The sequence below is a fragment of the Poecilia mexicana genome, unplaced genomic scaffold (genome assembly GCF_051168715.1).
Source record: "Poecilia mexicana isolate PSO_F unplaced genomic scaffold, ASM5116871v1 scaffold_16, whole genome shotgun sequence".
In the NCBI taxonomy this organism is placed as follows: Eukaryota; Metazoa; Chordata; class Actinopteri; order Cyprinodontiformes; family Poeciliidae; genus Poecilia; species Poecilia mexicana.
The window spans coordinates 20,738,185-20,761,126 of record NW_028263385.1 but is presented as its reverse complement, the minus strand read 5'-3'; the positions used below and the strand labels follow the sequence as shown (position 1 = coordinate 20,761,126).

The window sequence follows — 22,942 nt, the reverse complement described above, 5'->3', positions numbered from 1 at the left end:
GACTGAACTTTAAGGAGATGTTCACAGCCGACAAAGCTTGAAAAGTTAAGCTATGAAGAATGAAGTAAAGCTGCAGCCTGACAGAGACCTCAGGTCAGACTCTCTGCTGTGATTTTAGCCAAAGGTGTATCTAACAAACACTGATTTGGAGGGGCTGCATATTTATGCAGTCACTTATTTTAAGCTAAATACTTTTCCTTACTTGTCATTATTCTGTAAAAAAACAATTCCCACTTGAAGGGTTTCTTGTAATTTTTTTTTTATGAAAAAGGCACATTTTGTTGATATGTAAAAACATCATTGAAGGGGGTGAATAGGTTTTAAACTGTAATGGCTTCAGCAGAGTGACTTGCAATGTTAAAATCATAATATTACATCAATGCAATGCAATGCAATGTAATGTAAGTGGTGAAGCTCATGTGGTATCTGCAAGAAACTAACCCCAGCCCTGAGAGCAGACTGAGAATCTCTTTACTGCAGGAAAGATTCTTCAGTCCTTTAGGTGAGGATCAGAGATTTCTTCTCTGAATAATTTAGATCTCAAAAATGTCAGCACTACGGGAGGCTTTCGATGTATGTACATGGCGGGAAAGGAGAGGGGACTGATGATAAATGCTGCCATCATTTCTTCATCAGGTCAGAGCTGAAACGTGATTTTAAAGGAAAGAGAAAAACACGCAGAAACAAAAGCAGGTCTATTAAAATTTATTAAATATCTTTACAATAATCACACAGCTCAAAGTCTCTGCTTTGCTCTTCATCTTTTCCAACAGCTGGTTTAGACATGAAGGTTTTAAAAGACGAGCAACAAAAGTGTTAAGTTAGTAAAGTCAAATTATGGACAATAAAACGCATGGAGACAAAACCATTTACTCTGCAAACCCAGCAAGCACGCATGTAGGATCAGGCTGTAGGCTGTGCAGAAGCTCAACATATTCCTTATCGGTCTTATATAATCAAGCCATGTTGTATCAAAACAAACGAGGAAAAACAGGCCAGAATATATGTATCTTAAAAAAATAAATACTAAGTTCTGCAAACCTAATGTTATATAGGAAATCGAAGAAAAGCAATTAGTATTTACAACTGTGAGGGAAACACAGAAAAATAGAGGCAGCAGGTATTTTAGAGATTCATTTTTCAGATTTAGGAAGAGAAGAGGATGTGCATTGATGTGAATTAAAAAGCCCTTCGAAGAGACTGGAGGTTAACGACCTTATCTGACACTAATGTGAGGTGGTCGTCTAGGAGTTGTTTGGTTTGCACATTATTTACATCAAGAAAATTAAAACTTTTGTTCTGCCAAGCAAAAACATGAAGAAACAGACGCAGAGACAAAAATAAAAATATTAAAGAAGTTTATGACGGAAAACAGAAAAAAAAAAATTCTGATCAAAATCATAATTGTCAGTAATGTTTGACAGAATTCATGAATTTAGGTATCAAAACCTGTAAAAGGAAAACTCTTGTACCTGAATTAAACTGGAAGCTATGAAAGCTATAGAGGCACAAACGTGAACCAGAAGGCATTCCAAATAGAAAATTAGCAGATCAGAAAATATTTACAAAGAAAAAAGCAGCTGATCTCTCTTGAAAAATAATTAAAAGGCAACACTTCTGCAAAGTCTGCAAGCCGTCTCTGCTTTCCAAGGAGAGCTTTGGTGTAATCAATATTTTATTACCGTTTCCTCCCTACATAAACGTAACTTCATTAATAATGTCATCTAAACACACAGCACAACTCAAGAGTGACTTAATAAACCCATCAATTCTCTACAACAAGAATCGAACACATCCACTGCTGCTGCCAAGCTTGGCAGTTCCTGTTCAGAACCACCAGGTGTCGCCCTCCCCCCACAGAGCTGTCAGTAAGTGGAGGCAGGGACTGCGGGAGGACAGCAGGGCTTGATGTGCTTCAGGTGGCAGGAGTGGCAGAGGAGGTGGCCGTTCAGGGGGTAGCAGCGGTGACCCTCTTCATCGTTCAGCTCCATCTTGCAGTCCTGGTCAACGAATCAGAGTGAATCATCCTCTCACAATCAATCAAAAAGACATCCCACTCCATGTTCTACGTTCACATTAATTATTTGATTCAGTACCTATAAGAAAAGTATTCACACATCAGTCATGATCAACAAAACGTCATCAGCGTAGCTAAAGACGTCCTCTCTCTCTGGTCTCCTTCTTGCTCTGTCAATCAGGTTGTGAGGACAACCTGGTGGACCATATTCCATCCGTTTCTTTATGGACTCCAGGGGATGTTCTGGCCCTTCGAGATTGTTTTTTTTTTGTAGCCATCCCCTGACCTTCATCCATCCATCCATCCATTTTCTTTACACCCTTGTCCCTTAGTGGGGTCGGGTGGGTTGCTGGTATAGGGTTGCTGAGATAGGCAGCTATCTCCAAACGATAGCTGGAGATAGCTGCCTATCTCCAGCTATCGTTCTGGGCGAGAGGCGGGGTTCACCCTGGACAGGTCGCCAGTCTGTCACAGGGCAACAGGACAAACAACCATGCACACACTCACACCAATTTGGAGAGGCCAATTAACCTGGTAGTCATGTTTTTGGACTGTGGGAGGAAACCGGAGTACCCGGAGAAAACCCACGCATGCACAGGGAATCGAACCCAGAACCTTCTTGCTGCAAGGCAACAGCTCTACCAACTGCGCCACTGTGCAGCCTGCTGACAAATCCCATCTCCAGCTATTTAAGAAAGACCACAGCTACATTACCCAGATTGTACTCTGATAAAATCAGAGCAAAGCTGCTGTCAATCAGTCTAGAGAAGGGGGGAAAAATCTTCTACATACCTGCTTGTCTCAGCATTGCATAATTATGAAGAGTGTAATTAAGATTAGGGATCTACTCATTAAACTTCCTTTAATGAGCTGCTCAGACTCCAAAGCTCAAAGTCACCAAGCGCACACTGTCAGGTGCAAAGCTTCATTTCCAGTTTGTGACTCACCTCACAGTGGTAGCATTCTACATGGTAGTCTTTGTCCATGGATACGACTCGGATGGTTTCATCAGAGCCCTGAAAGGAAATCAGAGCCGAGCTCAGCAGAGGCGGCTGAAAGGTCTAGTTCGACTCTGCACTTTGATAAGAGGACACCAGAACTGGATTTTTTCTTAAGAGCAAATGTTGCTGCATTTTGTTCTGCTGTACCTTTCACGTGTACAGCTTCTGAAATGTAAAGCCTATATTTTCATGATATATAACAGATATTGTGCTTAACTGGTCAATTAAATATGCCCATCCTCTGAAGATACAACTCTGATATACTTTAAAGGCAAATCAATACAGTATTACAACGTGCTGCAGATCTTTTATAGTAATTTCAACTCAGTCGAGATTACTATGAAGAGTGATCAGATGAAACGCAAATAATCCCCAGATTAATGAAAGTTAACTTAAGGAAAAAGGCTTTTTAATAATAAGCATTTTTACTCAGAGGTAAATGTGAACGAGGATGGGCACACAGACATTACGGTCGTTCTGCTTTAAATCAGGCGTTTAAACCATGTTTACCTCCAACAAAACGTGATGTCACTATTACTTTACATCAAAATGGCTTCTGAGGACAGGATATTACTGCTAAGTAAAACTGCACTCAAATTAAACATTCCTTAAATCATCAGGAACTCAAAGGAGAGAATGATCTTAAAGCATTGTCGTGTCAAAGAAATCCAAATAACACAAACACCGTGGTTTTCCTTTAACTCTGATGTAGAGTTTAAGGAAAACTACATTTCTGTGTTTCTCAAAACCTTTGGTTGCAACTGTGCAATTTAAACATTATAAAAAAAGAAAAAGGTGTGGAAAGACTGCTCACCTCTGAGGGCAGAATTGGCTGGTTACAGGCTGCACATTTAGGAGCTAGGACCCTGATGGAAAGAGAAACTTTTTTTTAAATTGGAAAAAAAAAGAAAGTAACTTTGGATGTTTTTGCAGCAATTTCCAAAAAAGGACTCCTGTACATATTTTTGAATTCTTTAACTCGTTGACCTCCAGGACATTTCTTCTCTGACTAGATTCAAAGATCCTAACACACAGAGCGACTTGCCGGCTTTGCAGATGTACTGGCAGGAAGAGTGGGAGAAATGAAAAGCAAATGAAATTCTCCACACATGACAGGATCTCCGAGGATACAACGAGGCTCAGTTCAGCGTGAGCGATCGTGGCTGCAAACAAACACTCACTGTACACGTAATAAGGCTGATTCAATCAGGGAGGAGAGCATGTGGGAGCTGCCAACAGGCACGCGCTACATGGCGCTGGACGAGCCGTCCACACAGAGCGCCAGCTGCAACCGGCGAGAAATACTGAAAACTTTCGCTCATGATCAGAGAGGGAGAATTTTGTGTCTGTTTTCTTGAGTTGTGAACACCTTCAGGGACAGAGAGAACTTATTTTTGGACAAATACCAGCAGCAGACCTGAATTTTTCTGCTTTTGGACCTGAGCAGCTGAGTCTGTGCTGCTCTTTACACCTAGAGCTGAACAGTGATCTTTTCTCCCCCTCTCGTTCTCATGTGTCTGCCAAACGCGGCCTAGAGCACCCTCTGAGAGCTCCGTCGGGCCTTCACGGTCTCAGCCTTCACCAGCGGTATAATTATAACAAAGTTGACAGTTTGTGCTGGGACCCACGAGACCCTACATACTTGACACGGTGTCACATTTTAGTTATTCAGCCCAGAAAACGGAGGCCGGGCTCTCGCGTATCCAAGCTGCAGTGCAAAACTTTTCATTTCTCCCAAAAACCTTTTCCACATTTTGTCACGTTACAACCGCATGCCTTACTGTATTTTATTAAAATTGTATAACTGAGCAACAAAAATAATTGTGAAGAGAATGGAAGAATGATTGTTTTTTTTAATAAAAATCTGAAAAGTGTGGTGTGTTCAGCTTCCCCTGAGTCAATACTTTGTAGATTCACTTTTTGCTGCTGTTACAGAGTTATGGTTATATTTCTTACAATTTTTTCCAGACATTTGAGAAATAGCTCAAACTAATTAGCCTCCTTCGCTCCGCCTCAGTCATTTATTGGTTTTATTAGGTACCGACTCACCATTTAGTGGTGGGTGTGTGAAACACAATTATATTTTTATATGATGTATACTTTGATCCGAGCCGTTCCAATGTAGCTCTGTCCGTCTGTTTGGGGTGATCCTTCCCACAAGCCTAAAACTTTTAGCGCCTTTCTGGAGATTTTATTCCACGAACATCTGTTATTTAGTTCTCTCCATCTACTCTGAGCAGCTTCCCCATAATTGGTGAAGAATAGGGTTTCCAAACTCACGACTGACCCTCCCTCCCAACTGCCCAGGCAGTCATTTTAGGATGTACTCTTTCCATTTGTGGTTAATGGATTGACCAGAGCTCAGTGGGATCTTCAGATCTTGATTATAACCTGAACCTGCTTTAAACTCCCTGACCTTCTGATGTGTATTATTGCTCTTCACGATGCAGTTTGTTTACTAAATGGCTGGATTTCAACTGGACTTCTGTTTCACACAGATGAGCTATTTATTAAATAGGAAACTTCTGTAAAGGCCAAGCAGGGAATAATTTCAGATTTTTTAAAAATATAAATCATTTCACAACCCAGCATTTGTTTTCCTCGCATTTTACAGTCATGTGTTGTTTTGTGTTAATCTACCAACAAAATCTGAATAAAATACACAAAAGTTTGTGGCTGCAATGTGACAAAATGTAGCAAAGTTTAAAGCATGTGACGATTTGTTCACCTGTGGTAGTCCTTGACACAGTAGATCTTGTTTTCCGTGTCCACAGTGAAGGGAACTCCATCGAGGCTCTCGTTGCAGATCACACAGCGGAAACAGCCGGGGTGGTACGACTTCCCCAGAGCCTGCAGGATCTGCAGACGGAGTCAGATTAAGGACATCAACACGATCCTGTCCACATCGTACACCTCTCTGTCAAACTGGTTGATTAGTTGGTGAAACTAGTTTGGCATCAAAATACGGTACTGTTGAATTGTACCACTGTTTTTTTTTTTTTTTTGTGATTGTCCTTAACAGAATAAATTCAAGCTAAACCGTCTTAATAGATGAAGAAATCACACAGGTCATTTTTAAAGAAACACACAATATTTACATAAAAAACAAGACTCAATGGTTTGTGTGTTTACACATAGAAGTCTATATTGTTGAGGATATGGAGACATTATCTACTGATGTGCAACACCTGCAGATTTATTTCCTGAGAAGTCCCTTAATTAATGACATTGCTTAAACCTCCATTTCCACTCTGTGTCCGCCTGCTGCTGTGTTCAACACAGACTGTGCAACCTGTCCACACAGGTTTTACATCCACATGTGCACACACAGACCGCACTGAAGGGAAAACACATCAGAAGTTTCTGTCTGCTTTGCTTCTGAGTCACACACCCAGTCGGCCAAAGAGAGGAGAAACAGACACTTACCATGTCCATGATCAGATGTCCACATGCGTTGCACTTATCAGCAGACTGCTGGAAACCAGAGTACTGCAGAGAGGGAAAAAAAAGATGAAAAGTTTCTTTGAATTTGGTGGCAGAGAATGAGATTTCAGTCTGTTTTAGTCTGAGATCTGATCAACCACATGCTGCCTGTGCGCCTCCGCCTGTTAAAATAAGCTATTGCTTTGAACAGCTGGAAAGCATTCAACCAGAATATCATCTCTAAACACTTTTGCTCCTTTTGCATGAAATCCTGCATCAGTGAAGGGTGGCTTGTAGGTGGTCAGTCTGTGATCCTGATGAGTAGATAAGGTGTATCTGAATGGGATCGTACTGGCTAAAGTCATATTGTTTTTCATTATTATTATAAAAAAGCCCAGGTTGCTTTAATGATGGCTTCCAGCTCATCTGCATTCTTGGATCATGTGTCCCTCTTCTTCCTCTTGACAACGCTGCACATATTTTCTGCAGGCTTGATGTCAGGCCAGTTTGCTGGCCAATCAAGCAGAGTGACAGAGTGATTATTGAACAAAGTATTGGCACTTTCGACTGCAGATGGTTGCCACGTCCTGCTGAAAAATAAAATCACCACTTCTATGAAAATTGTCATCAGAAGAAATCATGAAGTGCTCAGTAATTTTCCGGTAGATGGATGAGCCGACTTGGACTTGATAAGACATGATGGACATCAGCAACACTAGCAGATGACTTAGTAAGTAAAGTTTATTTATAAAGCGCTTTTCACAGACATAAAAATCACAAAGCGCTGTACAGTAGAAATCAACCTTAAAACCATACAAAACATAACACCAACATAAGAAACAATAAAATCAAGAGATAAAAGCCTCTTGGCTCCCCAAACCATCACAGATTGCAGAAATACACCCTGGAGGTTCAAGCAGCTTGGAACCCAGACTCCTCCACTCTCCCTCCAGGCTCCGGAGATTGGTTTACAAATGACATGGAAATTGCAATTTTCATGTCATTTGTAATCCAGTACAAAATGGGAAAAAAAAGGAAAGATTTCGATTAAGAAAACGGACCAGTCTTTTTCTCCTCAGTCAAGGTGATATGGTAATATTGGGTATGGTTTAGAAGTGGCTTCACTCAAGGAATGTGTGTGTGCTGGCTCCTAAATCACAGACTATTGTCAGAGTAGAGACCTTCTGATTCTTCCTTCTGCCACACTTTTTTCCTTCCACTTGACTTCCAAAAAACCTAATGTCTTCTTAAACTGAATCTGGGGTTTTCAAAAGCTATAAGCCCTAATCATTTAAACTAACATAAATTAAACTAACAAATCACCCTACGTGTTATCAACACATCTCATACAGATTTTTAAATAAATTATTTTGGTCATACTTTATGATTTATTGTGAGCCGTGGTTTTATAAACAACCACCTCAACTTTTGGAAGTCGCCTTGTTTTTAATGTAATCCTCTCTGAGGTTTTTGCAAAGTGCTTGTTGTCATATTTGACCGGTGAAAATGGCCCGACTGCCCTCTAACCCATAAAGCAAAGCTAAACAGCTTCTCAAGTTACCGACCTCCTTCCAGCTGCGACCACAGGAGCAAACTGACATGAAGCGGCCGCATTAGGCGCTAGAAACAGGTCACAGGGTCAGAGTTGGAAGGTCATGCCTTTATTGTTAGTGGACGCAGCACCCCACAAGGTCTTTTTGTTAACCTCCCTCAATAAGAACACACACACTAATAGAGGGACTGAGAATATTGATTATATATTGATCACCTACCAGGAAGTCCTCTTCACAGAAGACCTTCCCTCCAACGTAGTAGAAAGCCTTCCCTCTTAGCCTTCGACCTGGAAAAACAAGAAAAAAAAAAAAAACACTTTATCACCATAAGACCTTTTTGTCACCTGTGGAAACACACGTTTTATTCATCATAAAGATATGAGGAGAAAGTAAATTAAAGCAGACTAAGAAAAAGGAAAGTCGATGTCAAGATGTCAGAGTGGAAAATCCTGCATGAGCTACAATCCGAATCTGAAAATTCTTTTTTTTTTTTTTTTTTAAATCGTTCCAGGACTTCGGCACAGGGAGCTTGGTGATTAATTACAGCCATTGGAAGGTAATGGGCCCTCTTGTAATATTCACCATATCCAAGGAGATAAATCAAAGGGTGGGGATTTATGGTGTGCTGGAGTCTTCATTTAATACTGCGGGGGGGTGAGGGGTGGGAGGACGCGGAACAGCCTGCCGCAGTCGGGACAAGAAATGCATCTGGATCGAACACGTGCGTGGAAAAAACTGATTGCGTCCAATTACCAGACAGGTGCAAGAGATTAAGCACTCTGCTCTGTTTGATTTCACGGCGGGAATGGGCCAAAGCCCACAAAAACTCCCCTCTTTGTTCCGTTCCAGTGTCGTTCCACATGGTTGGTAGGTTTCCTGTCTGTCTGTGTATGGTCTGGATCTCACTTCTCAATACACACACACACACTGGCAAAATCACTTGCAAGGAGTGATCCATCCATCTACCAGAATGACTCTTTCTTGCTTACTTCACATAGCTATACTTGACCAGGTCCCACAGGAAGAGGGAACATTCCTCAAATTTTCTGAGTGGAGTGGGGTGGGGTGGGGTAGGTGGGGTCGGCGGGGGGGGGGGGGGAGGGTTGGTTGGAGACGACAAGAGAACCCTTCTTTCCTGCTGTTTACCTGATTATCTGGATACACACGACTGCTTCCAGACTGACAGATTTATCACAATTAACTTGCAAAGTAGCGCAACAAATTGTATTATTATTGGTATTTAATACTAATTCATTTCATTCAAATATTTTTTAAGTGTTCAATTATTTACATGAGCTGACTTAATGAGAATAAGACATAACTACATTGTGTCATTCAGGTCATTTTTCAAGGTGTAAAACTTGGGTAATTATTGACCAAACGTCTCAGACCAAAGTCCTCTGTTAAAGTCAGTTTGGATAAGGGAAATGGAAGTAAGCTCTGGGTCTTTCTCTTCTTCAAATTCTTGTCTCTTTTTTCTTTTTACTCCAGCGAGTTAAAGAAGGAAAACTCCAAGCTTTTCTGAAAAGATAAGGGCTTAATTAAAGTCAGGCGTCAGGACTGATGGCTCGAAAAGCAGCAGAAAGGACTATGACTGTAGTTCTTTCATAAAAATGTAAAACACCTGTGGGACAGAACAAATCACAAAGGCATTTTTCTAATTAAAACCATTCCGTTAGCCCTCAAGACTAATCCCATTCATGAAAAATGACATAATCAATTCAAAGTGACCGTGGGACGCCTCGAGCCGTCACCCTGGTCCTCCCTCTTTCCCCTCGGCTAATTACTCAACTGAGACACCCCCCTCCCCCCAAAATAAAACACAACAGTAGAAGAAAATCCTGTTAGGAATATTCATAGCTAAAATGAATAATTAATGACCGCTAATGAAAACAAGAACAAAGTTCCTTATAGAAAAGAAAAAAAAAAAAAAACTAAAGCTGCTAAAATCAGTGCTGGCACATTAAAGCTTCACAAAAGCCAGAGATGTGAAATCTTCAACAAAAATCTCAACCAGAAATGTTGGAGTTTCCTTCATCGCTCATGGCTGTGCGTGGTGCGATGCATGCTCTAGCTGAATGGCCCCCCTGTCCACATACTGTCCTCCATCTATTTACACTTTGTTGGACCTACATGGGCCCCTACTCCTGCATTCCTCTCTGGACGAGATGTTTTTTTTCCCCGTGGCCACTTAAAGCGAGCACAACCCTAGTGCCCCCACATGGAGCGAGCTATGAGAGGTATGTAGTGTGTAAACTACGACCCCCCCCTTCCTTCCCCACCTAATGTCAGACATCAGCCTCAATCTGAGCCACAATGCCTCCGTTCTCTTTTGTCTCCCGTCTCATACGCAGGACAGAGAGGCTGGGGAAAACAAGAGATGTTTATCACATGTTTCAGAGCATAACCGTCCGAGGTCAAAGGAGCTGGAGAACAATGAGCCTCAGCGGGGGTTCGCCAAAACAGTGGCACAAATACTCGGCATACCCATGAGCTGAAAAATGGAGCGAAGATTTTAATTTGCCGTCGTGAGGAGCCAGGTCGTATTTCAGTCATTCTGTTCTAGACATGAAGATTCTGGTCAAGAGAAATATTTTTGATTGGGATAATATCTAACACGAAGCATGAATTTAAAAATGAGATAAAATGAGAAGACACCAATACACGGTTTTTGTTGCACTTCATAACTATGCAGTGCAACTTACTGTTGTTCTATTGCATAAATTCCCAATAAAATACCACAAAGTTTATCGAAGTGGCCTCAAAAAGTTCAAGTATTAATACATTTGCAAGACAGTCATATATTTGTTTTTGTTTTTGTTTCTTCAAAAGACCTTCTTCTTGCAATGTTTTTCAGTCCAGGGAGGGAGTGCACAGAAACTTAGTGAGAACAGAACAAAAATATAAAGGAAAACATTTCACTGGAGAATTTTTGATCAAGACTATTAGAAAATTCTACATTTTCAAAGCAATTACAAATGTAAGCACACCATGTAAAAGGGGAATGTCGTGTTACTTTTCTAGAAGCGACAAGTGGTCTCAAGGTTTCTGAGTAGAAGCGAAGATATTCGTCAATCAGCGACTTTCAGCGTGAAGTTCTGAATCTTTTCATCCAAAAAGAAAAAGGTATTCAATTGACAGGTTGATAAATCGGGCAGGTAAATAGTTCAACTCTGTCTTTATGTGGGCTCAAAGATAGACCGACACACCCGCAAACCAAACACCAGCAATACACGATAGTAATCCCTCCATAATTGTGTGCATTTACGAAGGGAAGGAAACGACCGAGGAAGGTGCCACTTTCTTTCACAGATACAGGAGCTCAGCAGCCTGTTATTAAGGAGTCATAAGCTCCATGTATGGGGCCAAAGGGGTTTAAGTGAGAAGAGAAAATCTCACAGTGAAGGCATGGTGTGTGTAGGTGTATGTACTTACTGCAAGCACTGCAGGTGAAGCAGGTGTCGTGGTAGAGGCTACCCATAGCCTGGCAGGCCTGGTTAGCTCCGTAAACCGCCTTGTTACACTTCATGCAAAGCCCTGGAACAAAAAACAGTGACATGGAGAGGGGCTTCACTACATATTTACATGAAAATACAACTATATACACAAACAGTAAAAAAAAAATGGTATCCTAAAACAAACACAATACACCACAGAATTAGCTTATCCAGACAAAAGTCAGGAAGTTGATTTAGTAAAAAGGGAAATATTTCCCAGTCTGTTTGCTTGACTTGGCTCTGAAACCTGGACTTGTGTTAATAAAAGGAGTTGATAAAAATCAAAGTGTGCCTACTCTCACAACACACTCTGCTTGGCTGGCTCGACATAACAACACTGGAGTGGAGTCTGTTTAATGATCACACGGACACTCAAGCCAAAGTATAGACACTAAAATGTGTAGATAAAGTAAGCCACATGTGGATGTCGAGAGCAATAAGACCGATCATAGCAGCGATGCTCCTTTGATCGAAGTAAAAACATCCCTCCTTTGACACAGTTTATATCCTAACCATGTTTTATTTTCATCTAAATATTACCTACTTGGTAATATCTACACAGGAAGTCATACAATGATAAAAGACAGGCACCAAAAGGTGAAAGAGAGGTAAAACCTGGACTTAGAACTGGTCTTGATACATCAGCATTCAACACCAGAATCACAACAATCAAGTCAAAACAAGTGAGCCTTCCTTTGGTCCGTCAAGGCAGGAAAAACAATAATCGTACATAATCAGAAGAATCTCATGATCAGTTGTTCTTGCTCAACCTTCTCTTAGCTTAGAGGACAAACTGGGTTATTAGTAGAGCTACACAACACATTGAATCATATCAATGTGTGCCAAGTCGTAGCTCCAAATGACTGCCTCTCTTGCATGTCCTTAGTAACCAATATTTATATAAAGAAAGGGTTAGCGATACACTTCTCACATTTTGCAGATCCTGGCCACCAGATGTGGGGATTTGTCTGAGTGAACCTTTAGTTCTACAAAGACATTTTCAACGGACTGGTCAGAATCTAGTTGGTAAAAGATCAAATCTGCACTTTACTGCTCTATATTTATGCCTCTGAGCATCCACTACACAACTTGAGAACAAATCCGATGACAGCTTATCACCACTAAGACGCAGTCAGATGGGTGTCAAATCAATCAGCTATGGTATGGCTATATGGCCTTCCACTCATCAACCACTGACTCAACACAGGGGCTTATGGCACTGATGGAGGATGAAACCTTGAGACCTCGAGTTTCCCTTTTAGTTTAAGAATGTACACGCAAGGGCACCGAGTTATTTGTGTGTGTGTATGTTTTTTTTTTTATAGAAAAACTCCTGAGGGACTCTGAATTGGAGCCCAGCAGAGGAGGTCCGCCCAACTCTGCTCCTCCTAAATCACTGACAAAGACCCTTCTGTTTCCACTGTATCCAACAAACATCACATGGCTGACTCCTTCAAAAACAGTTTCACTTAATAACGCTGCTGAGCCAAATTTTCTTCTATAATTTAGTCAAAATTTTGGTAGAAATTAGAGAATCATTTCAACAACAACAACAAAAAATGAATCTAGTGCTCCAATGGCTGGAGAGGAGATTTAGAGATAACAGAAGGATATTATTAGAAAGTAAAAGAATGCAGCACTTATGTAAGCTATTTGGATTATAATCAACTACTAAAATAAGCAAGTCTGGTCATTTAAATCCCTTTTTCTAAAAGCCCCAATGAGATAAGAAAACACATATAGGACATTTAACATGTTTTGCTTTAAGATTTGCCTCTGAACAAAAATATACATTTCATTATTTTTTTTTATTTCTAATTAGAAAGATACACTAAAAGTCACAAATTTTTTGTTTTTTTTTAATGCATTAAAATTCCTGTCTCTGCATCAACCTTGTTGCTGCTTTGGTCATTTACAAGCCTGCCTTTTAAATGGTCTGCCTGGGTTAAATTTTGGGGGAAGGGAAGCAAAACACACAGCCGTACTTCTCATTCTACCTTCCTCACCTTTTCCAGCTGTCAAAACTCTCGATAGATGGCTGCTTACTGCCAAATATTCCACTGACAGGGGAAAAAAAAATGTTTTAAACATCTATTCATCCCATGGATCTCTCTTGAAAGTTTCTAACAGAATAACCAGACCAGAAAAAAATATTTTTTAGATGAAGTCTTACTCTCAGGTCAAACTTTAAATAATCAGCAAAAGATTTCCACTCTTTCTGGTGCTTTAAGCTCAATAAATACATGTCTTCGACCTTTGCTACAGCTAATTACTTTTCCATGACGTTTCTACGGGAATACAGAGTCAGGGTGTCTGTGACTCACACTGCTGGGACTCAAAAGCCGCATATGGAGAAGCCAATTACAGCCTGCAGCTTGTCCATGTATAAAAACTGCTGGTGTAGTGCGCCCGTACTGTACATACACACACATTTATTAGTTGATGACGAGGAAAAATTATACAGTGCAGTAGCATAACCTCACACTGAAAAACCAAAAAAATTAACCTTCAATCTGAGATTATTTCCAATGTTGAAATAATAAAAAAAGTAACACAATCACGTTTTTTTATTTTTTTATTTAAAACTTCATTAAATCAGCGTTTCTATGAGATTTTATTTAGTAATCCACACCAATTTGTTATTTGGGAGTGCTACCAGAAAAGAGCTTTTCCTGTCCAACCATCACAAACATAAACATGTGGAGTTTACTCCACTCTACTGGGACTTCCATTGAAATATGCATTTTGTACAGACGACAGACTCAACTTTTGGCAACAAGCTCCTGGTGGGATCGGTGTGGGAAAAAAAGGGGAGAATATATGGGAAAACGTCTCGTTAAGTACAGTGGAGGATCTGTGACGCTACGGCCCGTTTGTCTAACAAAAGCCTTGGGAACTCTAATAGAGCGATTATTACTTAAATAAAATTTTGTGTTGTATCTGGATGATGTGAAGAGATCAAAAATGAACTTCTGAATACCTCAAACCTCTGAATTAATATAGAAGACAAGTTAATATTTTTGTACATTCATCAGGGTGAGATTAGAGTTATTTATTTCAGGGTTTTTACATATCTTCACTAGAATTAGAATATGTCTGTAGCAATTTTAATGCTGATGGTTGCAAAAGAGTCAACTTGTACCCAATACATTGGGATAATTGAAACTGGGAATCCACTTTCAATCCTGTAAAATATGCAGTAATGTTTCATTCATGGATTCATTTCCTAACTTTCACCAGTGCGCACAGTGCGACTCCAGTCTAAAGTCTGAGCTGACACAGGATATTACATTCTGTCAGCTTCTGCAGGCCATATATTCACAAAGATGCTCACATGCGCATGAAGGGCTATCACACACTCACACACACGGGACCGGGACTCCAAAAGGCCTGCCAGAGAAGAAGCCAAAAAATCCCTGGGAAGAGTTAATATGGTGCTTTTTGACTCCACAGCCAGATGGGATGAATTAATCCTTCATCTTAACACAACATTAAACCCTCCAGTGATTGTGTGTGCGTGTGCGTGCGTGTCTGTGTGTGTGCGCGTGTGTGTGTGTGTGTGTAAAACTCCGGTCCCACCACTTCTCCCCATCTTGGATGAACTTTCCTGTAAATCTAGCATTCTTTTATTCCCTTGGGGCCAAATACAAAAGACACATCCACAAATTTTGCCCCCAATGCTCTCCGACTGGCCACTCATCCATTCATCTGCACACCAGGCACCCCTGAACTTGTCTGGGTACCACCACACCTCCCTTTTGTGTCTAAAAGCCTCATTTTAAAAATTCCTGCAGACATTCCTTCGTGTTTCCCCAGTGCAGCCATTTGGCACCGAACACCATTTCCCAGAACCTACATCTGCAGTTATGCCGATCGGCAAAGAGTAGTCATGGGAAATGTGATGCATCTGCCTTCAGGACACTGCTTGGTGAAAGTTTCACTGGCAAAGACTTTTTGGAAGCACACAGTCTTACTAAAACGAAGAAGAAGAAAAAAAAGTAATTTAATAACCTACAGCAGATGTGCTACTGCAGTTCGGATCAAAAATATACAAAATGTGCCTAAAGAAATGGCATTTTCTTGTACATTTTCCTCACGGAATTAGAAAGATACTTTATGAGGACAAGAAAAAAGGCCTCCACGCTGTTTTTTTTTTTTTCTTTTCTTTTAAATCTAGCATGAATGCATGACTCAGAATGAGCCACAGTGTGGTGGGAAACTCCAAATAGGAACAACTGCATGTGTGGGCTGTGTGGGATTGAGCATGTAGAACTGTGTATTTATTTATATACACATTTAGTGTATTACTTATAATCTACACATTTCCTGGCTGCACATGGGTCCTGTACTGTCCCACACGTCTGTAACGTTCACGTCAGGAGGATATTTATGAGCCGTGTCGTGACAGTCCCATGCGCTGCAACTTCTTCCCTTACACACTAACACAAGTGTGGGGGGGGGGAGCGAAGAAGGACTGCGAATTGCAATCGTGACATTCCAACAGGAAATTCCTCTTGGACGGAGGAAACGATGATGGCTTTGCAGAGCTGCTTCATAGCGAATGCATCAACTTTCATTTACTATCCATTATAGAATACTGTTGAAGTAGGGCACACTTATTTACATTTTATCTTTTCTTATATCTCTTTCTGCAGATTAGAGCTTACAAACTAATCTTATGAAGGATATCCTTCTGAAAGCTCAACTACAGCGTCCAAAGTCATTTATACTTCCTTGAACTAAACTGATAAGAAGGGCAATGAGAGCGTTAAAAAAGAGAAGCAGCCAACAGCTCATAGGAGATCTGGAGGAGCTGCAGAGATCCAAAGCAGGGAGAATCTGTTGACACAGTCACACACTGCAGAAATCTGATCTTTGTGGAAAATTGACAAGAAGAAAGACGAATGTTGAAAAAAGCTAAAAGAAGTCTCGTTCTACAGTTGTACATTTAGGACAAAGCAAACATGGAAGAAGGTGATCATCGAATGAAACCACAACTAAACTTTTTGGTCAATATGCAAATTGCTATGTGTGGTGGAAAAACTACGTTAACTGAGATGATTGATAATGTTGAACCTAAGTAACATCTAAAACTAAGACGGAGGTTGTCCGTCCTTGGCTTAGATTAAACATTTATATGCTAGAATGGTCCAGTCAAAGTCCAGTTCTTAATCCAATGGAGAATCTGGTGATGTTCAGAGACTTTTCATTCAATCTAACAGAGAGCTATGAGAAGGTGCAATGATTGTGGTCTGAAGGTGCAATGATTGTTGTCTGTAAATGTGTCCCAAAAGACATGCAGATGTGTGTGGAGTAAAATAAGGCTTTTTCAATGTTATTAATTCAAAGTGGCTGATCAAACGCACACCACAGACACCACAAAAATATCAAAAATCTTCCGTATCACAAATATGTGCAACCTTTTGTTTCCCCATCGTATGAAGTCCCAAAGCATTACAGGTCGTGTCTGCAAAATGACAGAATGTGGCAAAACTTCTAAAGGTTTGCAAAACTTTTGCGAGGCACTATGAGCAGAACATCACCGTTCTGCTGACGTTTCTCTGCACCTTCGGCAACAATGGTGGAACTCAACACGCGCTCAAGCAGGTATTAAAACGCTCAGTTTGGGATAATTGAAAAATGTGCAAGCACAGGTCTATGGAAGCCATTAGCTAAAAACAGTGGAGGCCATTGTCAGTCAAAGTAAACACTGGAAAAAACACGATAACGCACAAGCTCAAACACTGCAGTGAAGATATTTGTATGCTGAAGCTCTAATTGCTGTGTTACTATCCTTGTGTCAACGATGATAAAGTGATCTCTGGGAAGAGACAATATGAAAGCATACATCTGCCTGGCTTTGGCCATTTTTTACCGCCTGAAGGCTTTGTTTGGAGAAGACAAAGAAGGATTATTGTCTAGCAGACTAAAATAAAAATTGTTCTGCAAGACAAGTTCAAGAATTTATCAGTAAAAACATAGGACATTGTGAAAACATACAGGACATTTGTTTATGTGTGACATGTGGCAGTCAGTGTGTATAATATGAAATATGAAATCAAAAACAAATGGGTTTGTGTCCATGAATGTGAGTGGGTGCTTTTGTCATTCAGATGGTGATAAACTGACAGAAACCCCCTTGTTGGTGTCGGCTAGTCTTACCAAAGTAGTCCGATTTTGGCTGGGCATCCATCTCTTTTTCCAGTTGTTTCGTAAGTGCCTCTAGTTTAATTTCAGCTGCAGAGGGCCCCTGCTCCAGCGGCTGCACAGGCTGAGCGGTAGAAGGTATCTGGACAGGTTTAGGGGAGGACGGACCTCCAGGACCATCACCGATGACCTGCATGGCCTGTACGCCACCAGGCATTTGGCTCCGAGCTGTTAGCTGGTTCTTAGAGGCAGATGGGGCTGCAGAGGTCACCTGGGCTTTAGGTTGAGGCATTTCTGGGACAAAGGAAGTGGCTGCAGGACCATTGTGGTTAACAGATTGTAAGTAATGACTCACAGGCTGCTGCACATGATAGTCAGCATCACCTGTGAAAGTGGTCAAAGGAAAGGAAGGGATGCCCTCTGATGATGGAGCACCAATGGGCTCTCCGGTCCAAGCCCTGGCTGTCCCAGCAGAGCACAGTGGACTCTGATTGGTTGCTTGTGAAGGACTGACAGTGTTAGATGTGTGCAGGCGCTGAGGCTGATGGTGGGATGTGCTGCTGCTCCCTGAGAGAGTGGGGGGCAGCTTGCCCTCTCTGGATGGGGAGACAGGGTGCAAAGCACTGGTAACTGGACTTCCGCAACTTGGCATGGAAGAGTTACTGTGATGGGAGGAATGTGGCTCTAAGCGCTCGTTATCATAATTGCTTCCGTAGCCGTACGCCCTGCTGGCTGGAGCTTCAGCCTGAACACACTGGTTCACCGGCGCGGCGCTCGGCACCGGGCCCGACAGGATCGGGGGCTTCGCCGCCGCTTCCCCCGGCTGCCTGTAGCTGTTGATGGGCGGTCTGTCCTTGGTGTAATGAGCGCCGCCGTGGTGACCTCCGTTCATTTTAATCACCTGGTTGCTTTTTGCCATCTCCTCTTGCTGTTTCTGCATGTGTATTTTGGTCATTTTGGAGGCAAAAACCCTCCTAGTCTCTTCAAAGTCCGGGTTATTTCCTGCATCCCTCCTCATTCGAAACAAGCCATCTCTGGATGCTTCATACATGTTTAAGTCTTCGATAAACTTACTCGCTTCGAGTCCCAAATCCTCGTATTTATCCATTTTGTGTAAGAACACCGAACCGCTTGCTGTGATAAAGTTACAAGAAGTTATATATGAATCAAAAACGTCCGTAGGAAGAGTGATACCTCCAGAGTTTGAAGTCTTGACACACACAGAGATAAAAAAACCCAACCCGAACAAAGTCAAAACTACTTTAAATTAATCCCAACCTCGTTGTATTTCTAACTGAATCATCCGCGGGAAGAAAAAAGAAAAAGTTTTCCCTCGGTGAATCCGACAGTTCAGCCTCGAAGAAGCCGCCGTCTGTCTGACTGAGCAGATCCCGGATCAGATACTCTGACTGGACAGGACGACCCCTCAGCCGTTTGCCCCCTCCTTCTCCGCCTCCACCTCCTGCTCCGGTTTCACGGTCCCAGCGGGAAACATTCAGACAAAACTTTGTCCTCTGCGCTTCAAACGAAGATGAAGAAGAAGGGGGAAAAAAAAAGTCCACCACGTTTGTTAAAGACAAATAAACACTTGGCTAAGGTCAGGGCGGTTAACGGATAGGACTCGTTAGCCGCTGTTACCGCTGTTGAAAGGAGCCATACGTGGCCACCGGACGACAGTTAGGACACAAAGCACAGAACTGTGTTTTTAAAGGCGCAGTACTCGCATTAAGCGCGACTGAAAAAATATCACTTTCCTTATCTGTCCTAACCGAATTAGCTTTACCGACAGACAAAAAGTCACCATGTAACCAAAGAAATGCCTTCATTTTTTTTTTAAAGTTTTCCCAATGTAAAAAATGTGTTGCGTTTATGTATTCAGTCGTCTGACACCCCTATATAAAATTCAGGGCTTCACTTGCTTTCAGAAATCACGTCTTAAACTTGTTATTAGAGTCCATCTCCTCGCAGAAGTTTGTTAAAACATTAGTGAACTAACAATACAAAGATATGATCACACCAAAAAGTTTTAGGGATGAAGTTATAACCCAAGTACCTTTACGTTACCTCGGGATACTGTTTTATAAACTAAAGACACTTTAGGTTATATTTTCGAGCTCTGTCGAGAATCTGACAGAGCTGTGTTCAAACCATCATCCAAATAAGGAATGATGTTTTGCTCAGGTGTGATTCACCTGAGCAAAACATCAGCACAATGCAAATGCACTTTTAATTTTTTTACAAGTTCACATTTTGAAAGTCATTTATTATTTCACTTTATGAATTGCCCCCTATAATAGTTATGTACTTCTGGTGGTAATATGAATAGTTTTGCAAGGCAGTGTTCATCTATTTGATTAATAAAATGCTCCAAACTTAGCCACTCCTACACACATTTTTCCCCATATTGCTCTGGAATAGGGAGGTGTACTTTAAATTGCAAGGCAACTCTGGCACACACACACACACACCCCTACACACACACACACACACACACACACTTGAATATTGTTTGTGAGATATTTCAACTTTGCAGTAGTGGATTTTTTTCCCCTTTTAATAAAAGCTCAGAAAGCTGAAAAAAAATTTAAAGTTTTGCATGAAAAGTTTAAAAACAGCATGATGAGTTTACAAACTGCTATATTCATATATGCAAATATGTCACAAATTTAAGCAAACAGGATGTCAAGGATGCCTAGGCCTTGGCCAGTGGTTAGATTAAAATAGTTTACACCACAAGCCTTGACTATCCATGTAAAGAAGATGCAAAGACAATAAAACTTTTAAGAGTGTGTGCAGACATCATCCTAAGAATTTGCTCCTTCTGCCTAACCACAGGCTAGTTATCATCCAGAAGTTAATCAAACAATAAAATAAAAAATAGATTGTGATCACTGCATTTATATATCATATAAACGTTTTTTAACCAAACTATATTAAAAATGTTGAAACGAGGTGCTCAGATTGTGCTTTCACAAACATTGGATACTAGCTATTTATTGTAAACTGAATATTTTATGTAAAACATAAATATACACAAATGTGAAAAATAAGAGAAACCACTTAAAACAACAAAAGTTGTACTTATTCTCAAATTTAACTGTAGATTTCTCAGACTACACACATTAACTCATAAATGTAGATGTATCTCCCCAAAAAAGAGAGAATAAGTTTAGACAGATTAAATTGTCCTAATTTTAAAGGAGAATTTTTGCAGCAGAAACATTAGAAAGAAGCAATATTAATCCAGTTGTCAATAGACATGATTTGCAGATTGATTACAAAAGATGAAAACAGTTTAAATTGCTCAAAGTATCAGGAGAAAAAAAGTCCACAGCATTATATATAAATCATGCGCACTGAGGGCAGATGATTTATTTCTTTTGAAACCGACTGTTTTGTTAGTTTAATTATACAGGGTAAAAGTCATATTATCTGTGTCAAAACATTGTTGTGGTTTCACTCTTCACATCCTGAATATTTAGCAATTTAACAGGGGTGTGTACACCTTTAAGAGTCACTATATTTCAAGATACATTCACACAGTTTTGGTACTGAGGACTTGAAAATGCTGTCAAAAACAACAACAACAACAAACTACATGCCCTGTATAAATATAGATTCCAGTGCAAAACAGGACACACCCATATGGATATTTCTGGACATGTGGGATATTGTTGCTTTAGAATTTTACAAGTTTGCATCTACTCAGTTTGTATTTACTTAGCTTTATCCTGAACGCAGTTAAAGGAATAGCTACAATTTGCTTAGACAGTGACGTCAGGAACATCCTCAGAGGATCAAACAGTCCTCCTTGCGGTCAGCCTCCCGCTTAATGAGCTATAGCATTACTGTGCCCTCCTGTGGGAATGCATAAGACAGTCCAGAAACTAAACTGGCGCAGTGAAGGGTGACTGGGACTGCACTGCTGCATGCCCCACCCTTTCTCTTTTCTTTTTCTTTGTCTCTTAAGAGTTTCTCAAGAGGAAAGGAAGTGATTTACTTTAACACACTAAAGATAACTCATGGTGCACAAGGCTACGGCTGGGGTTTGAAGACAAAGTGAGTCACTGGCAGCACTTCCCTGTTCAAAGTTGTCATGGAAACTGCAGAGCTGACAAAAAGTGTTAAATGGTATGGCGGAGGCCGACGGTGACAAAATTAACTGTCAGAAGAAATGCATCACTGCAGCTTAGGCCTTATTTCTTAAAATGAGAAGAAACATTTTCAATTTTAACTTGTAGTCTGGGATTTTCTGGCAGTTCTAAACAATCCAAAATAGTCGCATAAACTAATGCGACTGATAAAGTGTTGCATTTGTATACGAGTTGAGACAATGACTCGAAATAAATCAGATGTTGGCTTAAAAAAAAGAAAGATTGTGTGTGGACTTTATTTTCATTCCACAAAATCAATTCTGGACGTTGAAAGAAAACAAAAATTTGAGATGACGGAAGATAAAGAGCCTCTATCCTTGGCCTTTCCATTTTGTGCTGTGACAGCATTTGGCTGAGCTTAGGTGTGCATATTTATCAGAGAGAATAGCTAAAACAGGTTTGGCTCTGGTTCTCTTATTCCTGGCCTTTCTTCCTGTTATTCTGTCCGTCCTGAAAGCGCTTCCTGTCACCTGATGGTGGGTGATAAATCACAGAAATATGAAAAGAGGCTAAAGGAATGTTCTGCTTTTCTCTCTCTCCCTTTCTCTCTGCAGTTTGTTTTGGGCAAATACAGTTCACAAAATGACACACAAAGCGTATTTTGAGACGACGAAATTGTTAAAATGCTGATATTAGAAAATTATTGTGTGGGATGCAAACTTTCAGCACACACCTACAAAAAAAAAAATCCTGTGGGTACTGAAAGGTTGTGAAAGACAAACGCTTGCATATATCAGATGACTGCTTACTCACACAGGCTTTAAAGATAGGCCAGTGGGTGGGCACGCAGATAGATTTCAGCGCCTCCGGCTTGTGGGCTCTTTGAGTGCAACGCTAATGGCCAAGTCATGGTGGCCCACTGCCACACAGACACAGAGCTAATGAACAGGCGCCGCCGGTGATGGGGCACTGAGCAGCTATAGATAATCAAGATGTGATGGCAGAGTAAAAACAGACACCCCCCCCCCCACCAACCACATTAGTTAAATCCCACTCACCTTTTGATGGCAGCAGGGTTGGACAGGCAGAACCCAACAGCGCTTCTTAAAACCCAAACAGCAGCTCACGTACAAGAATATTCAGACACTTTGAACGTTTTTTTTTTCCAGAAATTAACTCAAAATTGCGGAGAACAACAACGTCTAATGAG

At 40.9% G+C, this 22,942-nt stretch overlaps 1 protein-coding gene across 1 annotated transcript; it reads right to left on the bottom strand.

The window, feature by feature from the left end:
• Nucleotides 1-689: 689 nt before the first annotated feature.
• On the bottom strand, nucleotides 690-19,333 carry limd1a (LIM domains containing 1a). Its single transcript, XM_014976111.2, has 8 exons — nucleotides 17,654-19,333; nucleotides 11,430-11,531; nucleotides 8,214-8,281; nucleotides 6,445-6,507; nucleotides 5,747-5,877; nucleotides 3,833-3,884; nucleotides 2,965-3,033; nucleotides 690-2,000 (listed from the first exon to the last, which is right to left on the bottom strand). Exons 1-8 carry the CDS (start codon nucleotides 18,744-18,746, stop codon nucleotides 1,866-1,868), a joined length of 1,713 nt encoding a protein of 570 aa, XP_014831597.2. The 5' UTR covers nucleotides 18,747-19,333; the 3' UTR covers nucleotides 690-1,865.
• Between the last annotated feature and the right edge of the window lie 3,609 nt (nucleotides 19,334-22,942).